The sequence below is a fragment of the Panulirus ornatus genome, chromosome 28, assembly GCF_036320965.1.
Source record: "Panulirus ornatus isolate Po-2019 chromosome 28, ASM3632096v1, whole genome shotgun sequence".
NCBI lineage: Eukaryota > Metazoa > Arthropoda > Malacostraca > Decapoda > Palinuridae > Panulirus > Panulirus ornatus.
In genome coordinates this window covers 4,393,771-4,415,000 of record NC_092251.1, presented here as the reverse complement: position 1 = coordinate 4,415,000, position 21,230 = coordinate 4,393,771, and the positions used below count along the sequence as shown (strand labels likewise).

Here is a 21,230-nt window from a genome sequence, read left to right as displayed (position 1 = left end):
GAGGCACGAAAGATAAGAATGGAAGATGGAATGAAAGGGAAAACGGAGAAGGGTTGAAAAATAAATGAAGGAAAAGGTGGGAATATTTATTGGCTGAACCGAATTGAAGGTAAAGATGTATATATCTCTAACTGGCTCAATTCCATATGGATAGTCATAATGATAGCACTACAACATGGAATATACACTGTAGGAGTTTCATACTAGAAATCTTCCAGCAAATTATTATTGAACTTCGTCATACCTTCGGCTGGACTGGTCATTGCCAGAAGCAAAGATAAGCTATGGTCTCTAACTGGAGTGACGTTAGAATGGGAGTTTAGAAATGATATATCTCTAAACTATTTTGCTGTCGCTTTGACCACTTTCTTATGTGCGATTCCTCTCGTAGCAACTTGAGAAATAGCTCATCATTTCCTTGGTAAGACAGAAACAGCTGGCTGGTGTGATGTTACAATTTTTCGGGAAAATATATCATCATTTAGCAGGTAGGTTGTGTCAGCTGTATGGGAGGTATGAAGAGAAACAATTGTGAGATGAGTGGTTAGACCGCTAAACAATGCCTTTCCGCCTTTCTTCCGCAGGAGCAATCAGACGAGGCCCAGAGGACCCGAATCTGCTAGTATCATATTAAGAGTTGGACAAAAGTGGATATTCCATGAACTTCATTAAGTTCTCAGGTGAGTAATATACCCTTTGTCGTAGTGAGCTGTAGCGAAGGGTAGAACCAACATTTTCATACAGTGATCAACATATCAACAAGATTCTTGATTACCAAGATGCAGAGTCCATACTGAAGACACTGAATATGTATACCCCTCTTCAGATGTCCTGCCCTCACTTCACACAAGCATATACACAATTTCACCTCACTTCTTGACCAGAAGTTCCAGTAGGGCGTGGTTGGCTTTTCTGAGCGCTACGGGAGATCCCAAAAGTGAAGGTCCGTGGGTAGGGAAAGCGTGGAAGTAATTTTTATCTGTACATGGTAGAGTTTTCAGTTGATTCTCCCTCTATCTCATATCGTCTCTTTGTACCCTATTGCACGTGACACAAGTTCGAGTTTCGTACCCAGAACAGTCTTGTGTTTTGTATTCAAGAGGATTATGGAAATGTAATCGAAGTGTAATGAAGACGGAGGAGAATTACTTTGTTACTTTCATTTAGGTTTACGTGTCCTGAATTATTTTCTCATGTTAGTAAAATTATGGGCATCTGTGTATTTGACATTTATTGTTCTTTGTTGGTCATTTTTTTTATTCTTTTCGTCTTGCACAAGAGTGCTGCGTTCGGTAATGATTTTGAACAGAATTTGTATAAGGGAGTTTTTTAAACTAATTTTCCTGAATCAATATTAACCTGAGATGTGTAGAATGATGGATAACCATCACTTAAAGACGACATATGCTTTTCGTCAGGGTAAGTCATCCTCCTTCAACAGATGTTATTGATGTAAACTATTTCACCCATATGTACTGGGGATCGAACCAGGGACCATTTTGAATGGGAACCAGTGATCTAACGCATAAGGGTGAAATGGCTTCTGTCGATTTCGTTTGTCAGGATATGTTATAGAGTTACGTGATGTTGAATGTATTGATACGTCGTTTTGCCTATGTATGCTCTCGGCGTTGGAGCAAGCAATGCCACAATACTGTGGAGGGAGATAATGTAATTTTTCAACACCGGTAAAGTCACTATGACGGATTACCTCCACGGGAAAAGGGTGTTACGTTGGCACAAATTGATAGCAAGCATTTGGCAAAGCCTTTATTTTTTTTATTCTTTGTCGCCAATTCTGATTTTCCTCTCTCTCTTTCGATAGCTTTCGGCAAATATACATCTCTCTCTCTCTCTCTCTCTCTCTCTCTCTCTCTCTCTCTCTCTCTCTCTCTCTCTCTCTCTCTCTCTCTCTCTCTCTCTCTCTCTCTCTAGAGCGATAGTGCAACAGTCACATCTTAACCTCCTCCTCCTCCTCCTCTTCCACCTGGCCCTCTTCTTCCTCCTCCTCCTCCTCCTCCTCCTCCTCCTCCTCCTCCTCCTCCTCCTCCTCCTCCTCCTACTTCAGCCTCCCTGTGTAAGACCTCATTAATTTCCGTCAGGCAGTAATCTCTCTCCCTTCCACTTTGATCTGGATTCGTCAATTGGCGGAAGAGAAATTCGTCCAGGGATCCAAATGGTTCCCGGGAATATCATGGAACTTAATGACTCATTCTTTTTAAAGCATCGGATCAATATTAAGGGATTTAAAGCATCGGATCAATATTAAGGGATTTAAAGCATCGGATCAATATTAAGGGATTTAAAGCATCGGATCAATATTAAGGGATTTCCATGTGAAAGATCATGGTTTACTGTGATTCAAGGAAACCGATAATCTATTTGGACTTTAAAAAAAAGCAGGCTTTATAGATGAATCCTGTTTTATGGTTGAAATACACAACTTTGTCATAGTTTGTTGTGGTAATCCAGGAGTAGCCTCAACATTTTCACATTCGTAGGGTAATTCTAAGCATCGTGTAGATGGCTTATCATTCACGCTACAAACACAAGAGTAACATCGTGGATTCTTTTTCCTTTTAAAGTCCATTTCCAGCTTTTTAACACTTAAGCATATTTTCATTCAAAATTGTGTTTATGATGATATATTTCGTCTTGATCATTTGGTCCGATATGTTTATCTTAAAAGTACCAAAAAATCAGGGAAGATTTATCTTTATATTATAACACGTTACGGTCTACATAGTCCCTTGTAGGTATTCTGCTAGTCTCTGTTGTGGCTTCTAATTCAAAAAAAAAAAAAAGATATTTACATCGCAGGTATATTTTACATTAACTTTGCCTGAATGAATGTATTCTAGGAAATTGATAGGAGTTTTGCTGAAACGTGATGTGTTTCATTGTAAAATGAGTTTACATAACGAAAACAATAGACTTTTGCTTTCTTTCTTTGTTCAAAAGATGTTACCGTAGTCGCTTTTCGAATGATTTTAGTTAAAAAAAAGAAGTGTATTATGATGACTTTCTGTTCTAATTGACATGCATAGATACTTGAATGGAAATATATAGTTTTTTCGCTAAAACTACCCACGTTTCAGTGTAAAGTGCCGTAATGATATATGGCAAACAATTCGCCTTCTGCGCTCGGTGATTCCGGCTCAGCGAACCTCAGTTTATAGAACATAAAGTGTTTTGTAATAAAGATTTGCTGAAATTAGTTTTATATGTCATAAGATATGGTGATCTATACACGAGGCATATCATAAATTAATGATTTCTTGGCCAAAAATCAAGGGTCGACCTATACACGAGGTAGACTTATAGACGAGTATATACGGTATATTCTTTATTCATGATAGCCTATACCCTATTACTCAGATCTTATAGCTGGGTGGACATAAAGAAAACGTAGCTGGTATCGTCATATTTCTGGAAAGTAAGAAGCAAGATAATGAGAGTATAAGAACAATATCAACGTACGGTAATATTAAAGCTGCTTAGGAAGGGCTAATGCATAGGCAAAACCTCCACGATCAGGGCTCTGCTGTATCAGCTAGACGGTACATGATTTTCGAATCGTGTTCAGTTAACAAGAATATGGTGGGGAGAAAAGTCATTCGAAGATCCTAAAAGAAGTTGATGCAATTTGCAAGAAGACTTTGAGTGATCATGCATGGCTTAGCATGGTTCTGAGGTGGACAATCACGAGGCATTGCTCGCTTGATTTCGCTTCCCTTGTGTATATGATTTCGTCTGAGATGGCTTTCCTGCGTATTCATATCCACAAAAAAAGGGTGGAAAAATGTTGCGTAATTGGATATGTCTGTAGGATTTGTACGATAAGTGATTGCTTGTTTGATATGATTTTTAAAAGCATTTCTTCAGCTAACGTTTACAAATCTATACATCTTTTATATTATTGTCTTTAAAGCACTTATTCCAGCTTCGTTAGCTGTCGTAGAGACATAAGAACACAATAAGTTATCAAGACACTAAAAATTTGAAATTGTTCTCCTTAATAATTCATACCCGAAATATTAATGAACTTTTTTTTTATTAAAAAATCATGCAGCTTTAATTAGGTGACCGACCCCTTCGTGATATCTCGATATCTTCATTAATGATTCATTAACGATTTTCCGATTTCAATGAAAAAAAAAGAGAGAGAAATGATAATCCAGGGAAGAAATGATTTAGCTAGGAATGTTTTCGTTGGTCGCCTGATAACTCCCTGAATTCATTTATTTGTGAGAAACGAGCAACGTTCTGCTTTGGAATCCGCTGCATCAGTGATTTAGGCCAAGCTTATATGACTTGTTATTACGATCAAGAGTCCAGCGAGTGATCAGTCCGAGGTCCAGGTGAACTAATCAAGCAAAAAGTCAACTTATGATAGAAATGCGTTGCTCAGGCGCGGATTATTTCGAGATAAGAATATGTGTGCATTTCACGTTTATGGATTCTAAATCTAGTTTTGTTGTTGTGAATTATACTGTTCAGTACCGCGAGATATCCGTCACCATTTTCATATAAGGATTTATATTATATGTTATGCTATATCGTATACTGTATGCTTGGCATATGGTGTGTGTGTGTATATGTTCTGGCTTAATGACTTTAGCAATTACATTCAACTTGATACATACATACATACATACATTACATTACATTGCTGTAATAGCAGCTGAATTGCTGTACTTCCAATACTTAATAATATGGGGCTCATTCTGGCTACATGACCTTAATCCTTAGAGAGACATTAATTCCGGGAATATACATACACACGTTGATATTATGTTGAGGGTATATGTAGGTATAGAACTGCTGGGAGCTAGGTCTTGTGTGCCTTCAGCTGTCTAGTCCTTCTGGGAGAATGGAGAAAATATCACAATAGGTCGAGAATATGAAACGAAAATATTATCTCAAGTGTCTTATCATTTATCAAGTATTTCTTTTTTAGATTTAGTATTAATAAATTACGTGATTTTGATTCCTACACATCACTTAGAGTGTATGTATTGCCTTTTTACAATTTCCTTGGTAGTACAGAGTGAAATATTTTACAATTTACATCAGCGGTAAAAGATGTAAGATATTATGATTTACATCAGTGTTAGAAAGTGAATCATTATACAGTTCACATCTGTTGTAGATGGTTATTCATTCTGCATTTAATACCAGTGGCACTAAGGGAAATAGTTTACAATTTACATCAGTGGTAGTGGATAGAATATTTTACAGTTTGCATCAGTTGTAGTAGGTAAATCATTTTTACAATTCATCCAATTAAACTACGCGTTTGTGTAATTCAGGTAGTTAATTATGCGTTGCAGGTAAACAAAAGTTACTTTTTTGTGTGTGGATGTGTGTGAAATAACCAGGAAAAAAAAGTAATTAAAAGCTAATGTTGACACAGCTTCATGCTCGTAATTATCAAAGACTGTTTCTAAGTAGATGTCACCAGAGATGACTGTTCTGTGATGAAGGGATCTTCGCCCTACAAGTTGGAGGTTACCTTAGATGGTTTTGCGTTTTTTGGTCATTCCTTTTTTTTAGAAAATTTAATAAAAGCTTTCAAATTGGGGGGCATATGGGGACAAGCCTCCCTATTTATATACAGGTAATGGGTTAGCGTAAAGGTAATGGGTTTATATATGGGTAACGGGCTAGCATACAAGTAATGGGTATATGTGTGGGTAATGGGCTAGCTTGCAGGTAATAGGTTAATGTACAGGAAATTGGTATTCTTATTTTTCTTTCTTTCTTCTTCTTCTTCTTCTTCTTCTTCTTCTTCTTCTTCTTCTTCTTCTTCTTCTTCTTCTTCTTCTTAGCCCTTTTATTCCTGTCATATAAGGGCTGTTGGCCTTGCCAAGAACCTTTATTCTTGGCTGAAGCCTTTGACATAATGAAAAAAAAAAAAAAAACGTAATGATTTGAGTTACATGCGTCGAAAAGGTGCATTCAGCCACAAACCTCGATCCTCAAATCATGCCGAGAGCGCCATTACCTAGAGGCCTAACAATGCAACCATTCAAAGCTGCACAACAGAACGTGTTGACTGGATGGTTGTGTTTGTAAATGCTCTCGTGTGTTAAGTGTTATAGTATTATATGATATTTTCCCCACCCTTGCTCATAGTTGGATATTTTTTGTGACTATATTTACTACCCAGAAACAATTTTTTTTGTTTCTGCAATATGTCAAGGAGCAGGAATATTTGTCTTTTGGATCTGCCAACGTCAATGAGAAAGGGAAAAATCAAACCTTCACTACATCCTGGAACTTTAGTGTCTTTCATGATTCATTCCATTATTTCGTTCTTAGCCCATTTACCAGCCAGCCACAGTCATTACTTGAAGGATATGAATCCATACTTCAATAGCTGAGCTGAAGATCGTATTCGTTCCATAACTGTGGTTTCCGTGGGGGGGGGGGGGGGGTGACAAAGGCAAATAAACGATCGGGGAGGCCAAAACCCTCTCACTGCGGGAGTAAGTTAAGGAAAATTAATACCCGTGTTGCAATTTCCATCTGCAACGGTTTGCTTGGAAGCATGAAATGTAACAAAGGGCCATGAAGGAAGGAATCTTTCATATAATGCGAATGCCCCGGCTTTATTCATAGCGTTTGCTGGTTCCACGTTATTGCATGCCAAAGGGACGATATCTTTACGTCCCTAATGACGACTTTCCGTTTGAGGTCTGCTAGGAGCATCTCGTTTGTTTCGGTGGGAGAGGGAGGGAGGGAAGGGAGGAGAGACGAAAGAAAAACAGATGAATGAAAAATTGGCAGGAATTCTGTTCAGAAAGACTGAGATACAAGAGTCTATCTTAGATGTTGCGGCGGAGTGAGGGAAGAGGAAATGAGAGAGAGAGAGAGAGAGAGAGAGAGAGAGAGAGAGAGAGAGAGAGAGAGAGAGAGAGAGAGAGAGAGAGAGAGAGAGAGATTGAAGTGGGTGTAGGAGGGAGAGATGCCGTGGAGGGAGATTCTTTCTTGGCTCTTTTGAGTCTACTTACCTTCCCTGAGAACTGATCTCATGGTAACTCACAGAGGCGCTGCGCCATTAAAGTCCTAGTAACTTAATGCACCAGACGGTGCTAATAGAATCTGTGTACCATAAGGCAAGCATAGCTTATGGTCGCTGTACCACAGTACCGTCACCGTGTACCATCCCAATGTACCACTCTCTTGCGAAGCACCCAAAAAACCATCCTCTCTTTCAACCTCCACATTGTACCATTCTCTCGCGAAGCTCTTAGAAGCCATTCTCTCTTTTACCTCTGTCTTGTGGCACTGCTCTCTCTCTCTCTCTCTCTCTCTCTCTCTCTCTCTCTCTCTCTCTCTCTCTCTCTCTCTCTCTCTCTCTCTCTCTCTCTCTCTCTCTCTCTCTCTCTCTCTCTCTCTCTCTCTCTCTCTCTATCTCTCTGTTATCGTCCCCTGGCAGTGCAACAATAAGGTAGCATCGCAGTGATAAACCATCATCACTGTAGAAGATGAAAGCACGAGAGATACCCCACATGGCACACTTCTCGTTTTCTGAATTCAAAACTCCAACTTCTAAAGAAAATGTCATCGGAAAGTAATAATTTTTACTCATATTGGTTACGTTAAACTTCAAGACCAAAATGCATGTCGAAAATTCCGCGGTTGCCTGACCAATAGAGGGTGTTGTCGTTCGTGTTGATATAGTGACGTGTGGTATTGAGTCGCACATATTCATCAGAACCCGTGAATACTTCTGGCATCGTGGGTTTCAATACGTTCATGGCGAGCATTAAAAATGCACTAGGGAGGGCCAATGGCTTGCTCTGCGGAGGACGTGACTGCAAATTCAATGTGATGCGAATACAGAGCCATGACAAAGGACGAGAGAAAATTGGTGTCACGTATAAATCTTGCAACAATGGCCACTTTACTTCTTCTTGTAAGCGGAACATGAAAAGTTGTCTCGAAATATATGAGCAGATGTTGTGGACGCGCCAAGAAGCATAACATGTCTGTTGATATCTTTTTGGAGGAAATAGATATCTTATACTTCATTTCTAAGGTCATACAGCTTGCCCATGGCTGACAAATATATGGAAGCAAATAACTAAAGCCATAGACGTTGGCAGATGCGAAAAGATTATTGCCTTCGAATGACCCCAGTTTGTTACCAGTAGTCGTATTTCATTTTCTCATTTATTGTTCTCCGATTTTGTCTTATGGTAATGATTAAGATGTGTAAAGTCACGCAGGCTGTAGGATACAAGGTTGAGTGTGTGTTGGAGAGATGACATGTCATAAAGAGAGCTATTGAGCGTTGAGTTAATGTACATGTGGTGGTGAAGGAGATGGTGTTGATACTAATGTTGATGATAATGGTGATAAAGATGATGTTAATGGCGTTGATAATGATAGTATTGAGTGCAGGGATGACAGTGTACTGTCTTAGATTTTGTTGGTGTTATGAAAGTGGTTGAAGTGGTAGTCACGAAGTTTTTGGTTTTGTGGTCATTTTGATTGTGGTGATGGTGGTAGTGTCATGGAAGTGGTGGGGTTGTTGGCACTGGTGCCGATGGTGGGGGATCGAATTAGTGTTTTTGGTGGTGTTGGAGATGGTAGTGATCGTGGTAGTGTTTCACATGGTGGTGATGGAGATGATGGCGATCGTGGTAGCGATACTCTTGTTGGTGACAATAGATGGTGTGGTGACTGCGTTCCCGGTGGTGGCGGTGGCGGTGGTGGTGGTGGAGAAGGCGGCGACGAAGTGGTTGTGTTGGTGATTCTAGCTGTGGTGGCTTCGTTCTGACAACAGCATGATGTATACTCCCTCTCGTCCCCCACCTCTGCAGGGTACGTACAGGGTTAACACAGCCTTCTATCAACATAAAATTGTCTTCCTCTGGGACCCACTGCCCAGAACACCTAAAGTCATTTTATGCTTCGAGGGAAATTTCCACCCAGTATACTAAAGGCCGCTGGGTTGAACCCCGCCCACTAACCTAAAGTCATTCTACCCTCCTGGGGAATCTATCCCATTACACACATGAAATATTTTTCTCCTCTTGGAGAGTCCAGCCCATTATACAGGATATATTCTCTTGTTCCTGCGGAGAGTAATTGTCTGTTCTTGAAGGAAGAAGAAGTAGGGAATGATATAATGCGAATGCAGAGGAAGAGATGATCTTCCTCATTTTAATAATCATTAGCAAGGTAATTAGAACCAAGCCACTTGGTGCAAATGTTTGTTGGGGCGAGTGTTTGGTAGTGAAGATGTAGCGCTGCCGGCAGTCGATAGTGATGATAAGGACAACGTTGGTGCTGGGTTTTTTTTATGGATATGGAATCATCTGTTATTAGACGTGGCGTTTGATGGTGCTCTGTTAGAAGAGAAGGTTCAGTTGAAGGAGATGGAAGCATGATGCAGCTTGCAGATGAATACCAGACAGAGCATAAGATACCCTACAGATCTAACCATAGAAGATGTATAGTGTGGACATATCCTCCTCTGAGACGATCCGGGAATATTGCAGTTGGATCCACACTCTCCATTTTGCTTCGTCTGTCTCTCCCTCCCCACAGCGGGTCTCCAGCCGCTCATCCAGAGTCCTTTCCGTTCTAATAAGGGTTACACGCGGTAGCGCTCCCGAGGTTTTATTTTTTTCCTCCGAGGCGTATTGGCTCCCCAGTAAGCTTAGCAATTTCGTGGACGAACTTCCACCCTCGCATCTTGTCAGTTGCCAAAGCAGACGTCGTTTGTCTTCCCGTAGGTCGTAGTGGTGGTGGTGGTGGTTTAGGTGCAGGTGGTGGTGGAGATGGTGTTTCAGTTGTTGTTGGTGATGGAGAGAATCGTGGTGGTGTTATTGTTTCAAATGGTGCTTGTGGTGGAGATGGGAACAAGTTGGCCGTGTTGGCTATGGTGAGCGTATTGGTGGTGAGGGTGATAGTGCTGATGATGATGATGGCTATGGTGAGGATATTTGAGGTTGTGATGATGCGGGTATTACTGGTGATGGTGGTGGTGTTGGTGAGGATAATACTGCTAATAATGATGGTGATGGTGGTGGTGTTGGTGAGAATAGAACTGCTGATAATGATGGTGATGGTGGTGATGGTGGCAAGGGTATTGCTAGTAACATTAGTGATGGCTTCGGTTGGGAAGGATATCTTTATGACACTCTATGTTGCTCTCTGGTATTCTCTTATTCTTTTGTTTGATTTCTCTCGCCTCTATCCTCCATCTACCTCTTTTGTTCTTCTCTGTATTACTCCGTCTGCCTCAGTAATGAAACAACACTTAAATGGTTTTAGATATCGTTTATGCTGTGCATATCTAACAAGACAAAATAAGAATAGCCACAATAAGAGACGATGGCCAAGAGGAATTCAGCAACATCAAGAAATAACCAAGTAAGAAGTGACGCGCGGCTGAAAAGAGATATTCCAGAGGAACGCCCAAAGGACAACTACCTAATAGATAGCAGCAGCAGCAAGAGACGGTCAGTAACAACAGGAGCACAAGGGCACCAACAGCAGCAGAAACAGACAAGCCGATCAGTGTGGCAGGGCAGTAGCGACAGCTGGAGGTCAGAAGGCTTGCCACACAGCTCAGGAGGAGTGGGGGACGACTTTGCTGGCAGACACAACACACACGTCTCCTGCATCCTCAGCAACCACAGGAGTGGTGGTCTCCTGCGGGGGTCCATCCATCAGCGGCTGAGTCTGGATCCTGGAAAGCACCCACAACACCTTCCAGCTCTTCCTCTTCGACGTGAGTCTCACACTTTCGACATCCTATTTAGACTCCAATTTCGTGTTTCCGCGATAACGAGAGACAAATATTTTTCTTCCCCCTTTTTTTTTTTTCATGTTTCGCCAACTTCCCCTGAGCAAGGTGTGGTACTGATGGTTCGATTCACATGCTAAGCTATAGTGATATAGTGATCCTAAGGCAGGATTTATGGAACAGAAGCTGTCCCGTAATCAGCATCCACTCCCGTATATTAGATAAAAGACGTATCCTTTAACAGTTTCCAGACTTTAGCTGTCGGCAGATGACCTACGCACACTGTAGCAAATGATAAGTGGATGATATTATCATCTATACTGTACGAGGAAGGGGTTCCACATTCATGAGGCCCTGTGTCTTATACTTTCGCCGGCATCTTGATGCTTTTTAACTTCTGTGTGCTCTTCGAATCTATACTTTCTTTTACGTCCTTCAGTAATTCCGCTTTGAATATCTGTGGTGCTCTGTTCTCAATACCTCTTATCACGTACAATCTGCTCACACATGCCATTGGCAAATATTGAATATTGTAAAGAGTTTGTATATTCAAGTAAAAGAAGATTATTTACATCGTTGTGATATCAGTGGGTTTAGAAAATTACCCGCTCGTAAACACGTCCTGTAATATGTACATATCTAGGTGGGTAAATAACATGAATATTTACACAGTTTAAGAAATGTGGGTATGTTTGTTTGTTCCTTGGTTTTCCGTGTTTACTCGTGAGTTCGTAGTTCGCAAACCCATCCAGAAATTTGGTTTAGAAGAGATATTCTCTGGGAGAATATCTTACCAAGAACAAGACACAGATACCATCAAACTAGCGATTCACCTGGATAAGATTCTACCAAATCAGATACAGAAGCAGTTAAGACATTGCCAGTCGAGAGGAACACAGCTGAAGCAAAGAACAATAGGAACCCAGCAGTAATAGCAGCAGCAAAAAAACACACCGAATACAACGGTAGCAGCAGGAGCACAGCGGCAGCAGGGAACAAAAAGGAACATAGTGGCAGCAGGGAACAGGAGGGACACAATAGTAGCATGAGAGAGAAATATGAGGAAGACATCGGGAGGCCAGTAACCACAGCTGCAGGTCAGACGTCAGCCCATGGAGGGAGAGGAGACACCAGGAGATACACAGAGAGATAACGTCTCGTATATTCCCCCGCACCACAAGTGTTGTCTCCGGCAGCTTTATCCTTTACTGGAAAAGTTTGGGTTCTGGGAACCACCACAGCACCTCCTGCCTCTCCTGTTTTGATAGCCCGGCATGTGGGTGAAATTACAGTTTGATTGTGAGGGATAATCGAAAGCAAATTTTATTCAGCTTTTTGCTGGCAAGTTCCGAGCAGGAAGGATACACGTGGTAAACTGCAGGTTTTTATAAGTGATTGATATGGTCATACTAATGCAGGGAAGAAAATAATAACAGTGTTATTATACGTCAGCCGGATTCCCCTGAATTGATTTCCCTACTCGACTTTCTTCATGATTCTTCATTAAGTTTCTCTCTCCTAAGTGCCTCACAACATCCAATATTGACCTCAGTAATGGTAGAAATAGCAGTACCACAATCACATGTTCCACCACTGATAGAGACTTTCATACCATCTTCTAAGCCTCGAAGACTTCTAATTCACTGATGCTTGATCCTTGGCGTAGGCAGAGAGCTCACAGATCTACCCCAGCTGCTCATCCTTAACCTTACTTGTAAGATGAATGGGTAACAACTCTGGTGTAGGGGTAAAACATCATGGCCGTGTTAGGGGCCAAGCCAGCAGATAACTTGTGGCTTGTTCTTAATCATCTGGGGCATAACCCTTCAAGGCCCAGTGACCCTTCCAGCCATATCCATGTCCATAGACACCGAACATACGTGACAAGCTTAATGAGCCTACCATACTGTCCATGTTCGACGACATAACCCTCGCGGGCAGGATTAATGAACCTACCAGGCATGTCCACGTCGGAGAACACGACCCCCTCACTGACTGGCCTAATGAGTCTACCACAGGGTCGACGTGTAAACATAACGTTATACCAGAGCAGTAGCGTAGACAAGGACTTCCCAACACCACCTCCTCTTCGAGCATGCTACTGAAAAGTTGCACAAGAATGAGTAAAGCCTTTGTGTATGACTAGTAGTATCATGTCTTATGTACAACAAACTGCATTGTAAAGTGTCGAAAAATGCAGGAAGCAACTTCGGTAGGAAATGTTTGGATAAGTCGGTGTGTCGTCAGTGTGCTCAAGCATCATCTTGTCTTCACACTTCACAGCGTCGATTCCGAAAAAGACCTCCACAAAATTGAGTTACAGGGGAAGACATTTTTGGCGCAAACCTCAGCCTGTGCAGCGAGACAAAGGCGCCATCAGGAAAAGCAATCACCCTGAGCAAGATGCTGTCGAGTGGATCAAGGCCTCAACCCAGAGGAAGAAAAGCCAAAGGTAAGATCTGGAGCCAAGAAGGAACACAGACGTCGATAGATAAACAAGAAAAGCCGAGGAGGACACAAGGCGCAGGAAGGGTTATACGAGTATGAGGATCCTGACCACAGAAATGAATGCTGAAGTGTGGGTATGTGTGTGTGTGTAATAGTGTGTATGCATGCATTCTTATTGCGGTGTCTTCTGTGTATGACGTGTAATACACATTTCTTTGTATGTCACTTATTTTCTATATGAAAACAACTTTTAGAATAGAATCATAGAAAGACGAATCGTTAATACGTCAATATATTTCGTGCATCCTCCAGTTATGAATTTATTTAACATTATGCAGACAGATCGAGGCTCCCTCGGTGAGCAGGTAAATTTCATGTTATCTTTTTACATCAATAATGGCGGGTAGGCAGAGGAAACTTACTTTAAGTTTGATAATGTCGGAAATGAATTTATCTCCACGGGCACTGCAGAGTTCCTTGGCATAAAATTGGGATGACTGTTTGCATAATGCAGCTGAGTAAAGTGTGCCTGCATTGCTTGTTTGCCTAAGGCAGTGTCTTTTCTTACAAACCCAATACCTCCTAACTGCGCCAACCCAACAGGATTTCGCTGTCTTATAATACTACCCTCTGGAAAACATTATCCTCCAAGAGTCTGGCATTAATTTTACCTTCCACTAATATTCCTGAATATTACCTTGTCCTCACTCTCTCCTCCTGCGCCCCAGTACCTCAACAATAAGACCGTTTTTGTCTTAACTTACCATCAACACATCAACAATATCTCAACCTGTCAGCTTTTTGACTCTCTCCATCTTGACTCTCTCCATCTTGTCTCGTTTTTTCCACTTCCCCATCGGCCAGTGTGGCTTGTTCTCTCCCTCTATAGCATCCTGATATAATCACCCTCCTCTCCTAACAGCATCCTGAAATGATAACCGTATTTACTAATAACTTATTTCATTCAATCTTCTGTTTATATCATCAAATGTGCCCCTTTCCTATAAAAATCTCCTATATTATCTTTCCCATCCTAAGATTATAATTGCTCACCATCTTGATCAGTTCAGCTCCCATCATCACCAAAATCCTTTATATGTAATAGTGAAGAATGTTGTAACGATCGGAGAGGACAGAGCAGAGCGAGATATATAGGTGGAAGGGGTTGAAAAGACGCGCGTCAATGGTCACGGCTCGCGGCGAGCAGAAAGTCTGCGGATATTACCGTCCATGTTTCATTTACTCGTCCTATGTCGTATTGAATTGTATTTATCTAAACAGTTTGATGCTTATATACATAACCATATATATATATATATATATATATATATATATATATATATATATATATATATATATATATATATATATATATAACATATATATATTTTATTTTTTTTTCTCTCTCTCTGCCACCGCTCTCTAACATACTAACCCATCCTCAGCCTTTAGCACCCCATTACCTAACGCTTCCCCTCTCATTTCAAGAAGCTAAAGTCCTCCTCCAGGTCACCACCACTGTGTTCCCCGCAGTAATCCTGTATACTGAACGTGTCTAACACTCGCCTCCCGCGTCTGATCGAGTTTTTGAGAAAGTCCAAGAAATCCCTCCTTTTTTTTTTTTGTGAACTTGAGACAAAGATGTGAAAAGTTGTACGAATGCTTGACGGTATTCATCTCTCTCTCTCTCTCTCTCTCTCTCTCTCTCTCTCTCTCTCTCTCTCTCTCTCTCTCTCTCTCTCTCTCTGGGGGCCTCTTCCCCTTGAGTGCCCCCAGCGCAGCAGGAATTACAATATCCTTCGTTTCCCTCGGCTCAAAAACTGCCGTCATTACATGTCTATTCAGAGAAAGCAAAGTTGGAATAAAAAAGTCGAAGCTTGATGCCTCTGTCACGTTTATGGGTGACTATAAGAATCTCTTTTTTTACCCCCCGAGTGTGTGTTTCTGTACGACATTTTACGGGCATTTGCCCGGGAAGATGTTCGTAGTTTCAATATCATTCCTTGAAATCCTATAATTGCAAAATCTTAAAGAGTGTTTGAGTTTGCGTCTCCTGGGAATGGAAAACACTTTCAATAAAAGTTCGAAATATTCCCAATGCTGGAGAAGAAATAGGTTTTCCTGATCAAATAAGAAATTCACATTTTCCTCAGGCTTGTATCAGTCACACAGATGGAATGAATAAGGAGGGGGATTTCCTCATTAGTGGAAGTGAAAAGGATATGTATGTCGAAAAGGCAGAGGTATATATATATATATATATATATATATATATATATATATATATATATATATATATATATATATATATATATATATATATATATATATATATATATAAATGTGTGTGTGTGTGTATGTGTGTATGTGTGTGTGTGTGTGTGTGTTAAAAATCATTCGGGGACGAAAAAGGAAGAAAATATTTAGAAATCTTGTCGTATACTAATGTCCACTTAACATATACACAATCTGTCGTTCCTTCCTAACAGCCAAGTTTCCCAAAGATCAAAAACTCATCACCTTTTTTTTTCAGGATCTTAAAATGCATAACATCTCCCAGAGACAACAGACATTGCACATCCCAAGTTAGAGTAAAATTCAGAGGGACATTCATCCTCTTAATATCATCATAGATCAGGGTATTTACTTTGTGCAAATAGAGACATCTATCTCGGGTCGACTAACGCCAAGGAAGGGGGTAGGAAAAACATTCATCCATGGTACAGTGAGGTTGGTGTGTCCGAGAGCTTGGGGAAGGAGACAGGTTAATCCTGGGGCCTGAGAGGAGATGGAGAAAAAAAGAAGGAAGAGGAGATAGATGGGGAGGGACGTTGGTAGAAAAAAAAAAGATGGTTGAGAGGGATGGAGAAAAGGAATGAAGGTGAAAGGTTTGTTATGATCAGAAAAACGTTTAAAAAAAATGAGGTATTCACAGTGGTGTAGGACAGTATGTGTTACCCCGTGCACTGACTACACTGTAGCACGGTGTTACCCCGTGCACTGACTATACTGTAACACGGTGTTACCCCGTGCAGGGACTACTGTCACACGTCGTTAACACCCCCCTTCCCCCTCCTGTACTACCTGGCACGTCACACGGCGTTACCCCTCACGTCATAAGCGGTATGTTGCGAGTGTTATCCCATGCTTTAAGGGTTACTGGCTCGTCACACGGTGTCACTAGCTGGTGCTTCATACAAATGTCCCGCCCGCCTTGCACGAGCTGGGCTGTCGTACTAGCTGTATCTGCAAAATGCCTCTCCAGCTTCTGGCCTTCATACGCCAGCATGATCCGCAGTACAGAGCCAGTCTTGGTCTTAAAGAGGAGCGCCAGCTGCGCTCGGCAGAGAATGGGTCGTCGTGCCCAAAATGAGTCGTCGGCCCCCTGATGGGGTTGTCGTCCTCCTAGTGGGGGTTCGTCGTCCTCCTAGCGGGGGTTGTCCTCCTCCTAGTGGGGTTGTCGTCCTCCTAGTGGGGTTGTCGTCCTCCTAGTGGGGTTGTCGTCCTCTCCAGTTGAGTCGTCGTCTACTTCTTCTTCCTGATCAGTCGTCTTCTTCCTGTGGATCAATCGTCGTCCCTTTTCCCCTGATGGGCCATCTTTGTCCTCCTGATGGGGCTGCTGTTGTGCCCCTGATGGGCCCGTCATGGCCCTCCTGGCGGAGCTACTACATCCTGATCACAGAGAGAGAGAGAGAGAGAGAGAGAGAGAGAGAGAGAGAGAGAGAGAGAGAGAGAGAGAGAGAGAGAGAGAGTCACTGCATCCTGATGGGCAACCACGCTAGCGTAATGATGATAGTTAGCGAGTTAGTGAACTGAAGGTCGATACAGGCTTGAAATACAGAGAAGATACAGACAGGGAGAAAGAGAGGGGAGTATAAGGCATTGAGGAAGGTTCAGAAAACAGCGGTTTAGCAGGAGTTGAGAAGACATGGGTTCAGCAGAGGTTCAGCAGAACAGTAGGGTGTCAGTCTATTGATTACTGACTGTGATTAGAGTTACGTGCCACGTCATTTCACATTCGTCACGCATCACTACAGAATTGACTCGGTGTTTGGAATCTGGGAAAGAGATGATCATATGGAGTCGGGCAAATGTAAGATAATTTCCGTAAGACCGGGTTATATGTACTCTAAAAATCCAATTACGTTTCTTACCATTAACAAATACAGTGATGAACGGCTTAACTCCCCACCCCAGAAGGTCGTGTGTTGGAGATATGGTCGACTGTGTTGCTAGCGGGGGTGTTGATGGTAGTGGTGGTGATAGAGATGTTTCTCTGGAGATGGTAATGTTGACGATTATGATGATAAACGTGTTGTTGCTAATGCTCGTCATCTTGTTTGTAACGCTGGTAGTTCTTGCAGTGTTGCGTAAAGTGTTTGTAGTCGTAGTGTTGATGTTGGTGTACATAGTGATGTTAGGGATGGTGGTGGGAATACTGGAGAAGTTGGTAAGATCTTACGATATACTGCTGGTGATGTTGGAGATGTTGGGAGCTTTTTTCTTGTACGTCTGATGATTCTGGAGATGTTAGAAGTACTTGATAATAACATTACTGGCTTTAGAGACGTTTGGGATGTATTTGGATGTATTACTGCTTCACCTGCTAATGATGGTGATGTTGGTGACGCTGGCGACGTTAGAGATGTTCTTGGAAACTCCTGAGGAAGAGGAGGAGGAGGAGGAGCAGGAGGAGGAGAAGGAGAAGGAGGAAGAGGAGGAGAAGGGGGAGACTCCTTGCCAGGAAACTCTGCAGTGTCGAAGTTTGACTTGTGCCAGTTAGGGAGTTTTTGGACACTTGTAATGGTTCCGCGCCTGTGACAGCTTAATCTTGTACCAACTTTTGTTGAATGGGAAGCGAAGAGACCGTGAGGGTATAGGAAGTGAGGAAAAGAAAAGTGGGGAAGAAGGAGAAAAGTAAAAGAACTGTGAAATAGAAGTGAAGATCGTGAGGAGAATGGTAAAGTGTAAAAGGATGGAGAGAGGAGAGGGAAGAAGATGATGGAGATAGAAAATAGTAAAGGGCTTAAGAGAAAGAAAAATTCTTTGGTAGAAAAGGTGGATATAAAGGACATGGAGGAAAGGCGAAAGTTGGTTGAAAAAAAAATGGGGTGAATAAAGTATGGAAGAAAGGAGGAAATATGACGGGGAGGAATCGATGATCAACAAGGATAAGAGGATGGGAATAAGTTGAAGATGGGAGGAAACAGACGATTCGTAAATGATGAAGATGGAGTACAGGAAAGATGGCATACAGAAAAAGAAAACATATATCCTGGAAGAACAATATGAGGATGAACATGATGAATAATGTAGTAAGAACTTGAGAGGCAGAGAAAAGCTAGGTTAAATTCGAATGATGGATAATTTAGAGAATATTAGCTGGAGTTCCTCTTCGTTGATTCCGATTAAAGAAAATAGCGTCTGAAGTGCAAAGGAGAGGGATGGATGCGAGAATGTGTAGAGAAAATAAAATCTCATGAATGTAAGCGTAGAGAAAAGAGAACATACACACACACATTATGACCAATCTATTAATGCTCTCATGACTTTCTGAATATTTCGTTTTCTGTCGTACTTCATAGCTGGGGTCTCGTCATTGCTTATTCTTCTACGTAATTACCTTTTTGTAGTGGACTGTGTGAGACAGTTGTACACTCGGGGAGTCCCCTTTCTTGAACTTTATTATTATATGCTGTCATCATGTGTTGTTTCGCCTCATAGTTTACTCCATTCATCAGTTATTCTCATTCTGTACAACGGTCACGAAAAGTGACACGTGCGTCAATATCATCTTTCACGACCTGATATAGTTTTAACTTTACGATACTCGATGGAAATCTAACTTATAGGAAAGCAGTGTTGCAAACCACGCAGCTTCTTGTTAAGCACCGTCCTCTTTAAGGCTTTTAGTCTGTTTATGTATAAACCTGGAAAATGAAAATAAAGGATTATTTAAGAGTATGTAGATCAAAGGGAAAGTTTTACATGTCACTCATAATGCAGAAGGAGGTGATGAGTTCTATATGATCCAAAACATATTTTCGAGGCAGTTAGTGCTTTTTTGAGCTTTCTTTTTATCTCTGATTCTTTTTGGTTCAGTCATTACAGTCGGATCAGCACGAAGACAGATGCTCAAACCTTCCTTTGACGACAGGCCAAGGAATATGCAAAGCATGCAAGGCTACAGAAGGGCAGAAGATCAAGGCCACTTCTCGATAAAACTCCTCTTTTTTTTTATCATTCAACGAAGAGTTGTCTGGTCCCTTAGAGATCCAGCATAGATCTCAGTCTCGCCTTAGATGTCAGTCAGGGTGGAAAGTTGTGCCTTGAAATGCTGCAAGGGGGAAAAGGGCTCTCGACTCTGGGCAATCAGTCAATGTGCAGTGAATGATGGCCGGGGACGCCGTTGCAAGAACCACATGGCCACATCAAGGATGTGAGGGTTGTTGCTGTCTTGACCAATGTCGTCCATCATGAATCACGCTGTTATATATGATCATACAATCAGTGTTACATGCACAGTTACATGTTGTCAGTATTACAAGTGCGGTTACGAACGAGTTATACAAATCAGGTTGAGGAAATTATGTAACCATCCGCTCTGTATTTGAGGTGGTCATATTTCTATACTTTGGAGTAGCCTGAGGTGTTCTAACGTGTCTTTAAGTGTCCCCTACTGTGCACTGATACTGACTGATGTGCCCTGTATTGTCATAGTGTTTTTTCCTATTCGTCTATCACCTTGTCCCGACATGACTTGGGCTTTGTCCTGAAAGTGTCGCAATAGCTTACGGAGCACTTTGCTTCCCCTTATACCCGAGAGTGGTATAATGGGCTAAAGTGTCTCCGTGAACTGAATTTAGTGCTCTTATGTGTCTTGTCTGGTTTGAATGTGTTTTTCCATGTTCTAATCCTGCGTGTTACATTCCTTTGGTGAGTTCTGATAGATACTTCCGTCTATGAGCGAGTAGTTTTGGGTCGTGTCGTATGATCTGCCTCTTCTGATGTGTCTTGGAATGTCCCATACCACTTTCGGTTAACTAAATATTTCTGATTGTGTCCTGTAATGTCTTTCACGCATCCCACTTGTCCCCTGCTTCTCGTAATGTCTCCCAGTTCACCTAGTCATGAGCAAATATATTACTCAGTCCCCCACACATGTCCTACCATGATTTGATGGATTCGGACACGGTGTTCATTCCTCGAACCCATGTTCTGCCGAAACAAAGGAGGTGCGAGGAAGTTGGACCTTGCAGCCAAGGAGGCAACTTATCTCTTTATGAAAAAGGAAAATAGTGTCCAACGGTATAATACTTGAGAGAGAGAGAGAGAGAGAGAGAGAGAGAGAGAGAGAGAGAGAGAGAGAGAGAGAGAGAGAGAGAGAGAAGAAGAAGAAGAAAAGAAGAAGAGATGTGATTTTATGGTCAATAACGCAGGCCAGAGGAAGGAGCTCGTAAAACTGATGTAAGAGTTTTTTGCATTGATTGATGACATCATTCGCTCGGTTTATATTGGATTTTACGACGTTTTACTGATACGAGACTCATACTGAATTTCCCCCTTAATATTTGTGCTTATCAGTTCAAAGGTATGTAAAGATTATGGCTTAGGTCATAAGGTATTATTATATTCATTCCTTTGGGTTTTGCCATCACACATATGTTCTCTCTCTCTCTCTCTCTCTCTCTCTCTCTCTCTCTCTCTCTCTCTCTCTCTCTCTCTCTCTCTCTCTCTCTCTCTCTCTCTCTCTCTCTCTCTCTCTCTCTCTCTCTCTCTCTCTCTCTCTCAAGTGATTCATTTCTTACTCCGGGGTTGCGTGTCTTTCCCTCTCCATCTTTACCCCGTGATGCTTCCTACTTCGTGCCCTCTACATTGTATTTGTCTACTGAATCTTAGATAAAACCCTTCACATATTGACATCTCGCCCCGGCCATTGCCATGTTTTCATTGTATATACCATACTCACCAAACCCCACGTCATTTTCTTTGAAAAGAAAAATCTATAACAGCC

At 41.7% G+C, this 21,230-nt stretch overlaps 1 protein-coding gene across 3 annotated transcripts in view; it reads left to right on the top strand.

The window, feature by feature from the left end:
• LOC139757774 (hemicentin-2-like) overlaps window positions 1-21,230 on the top strand; it is a 367,317-nt gene that overhangs the window by 185,362 nt on the left and 160,725 nt on the right. For all 3 annotated transcript variants that reach the window (XM_071678558.1, XM_071678554.1, XM_071678557.1), the window contains exon 2: window positions 585-680. In XM_071678558.1, the coding sequence (XP_071534659.1) occupies window positions 659-680 (22 nt within the window). In that variant the 5' untranslated portion in view covers window positions 585-658. The remainder of the gene's footprint in view (window positions 1-584; window positions 681-21,230) is intronic.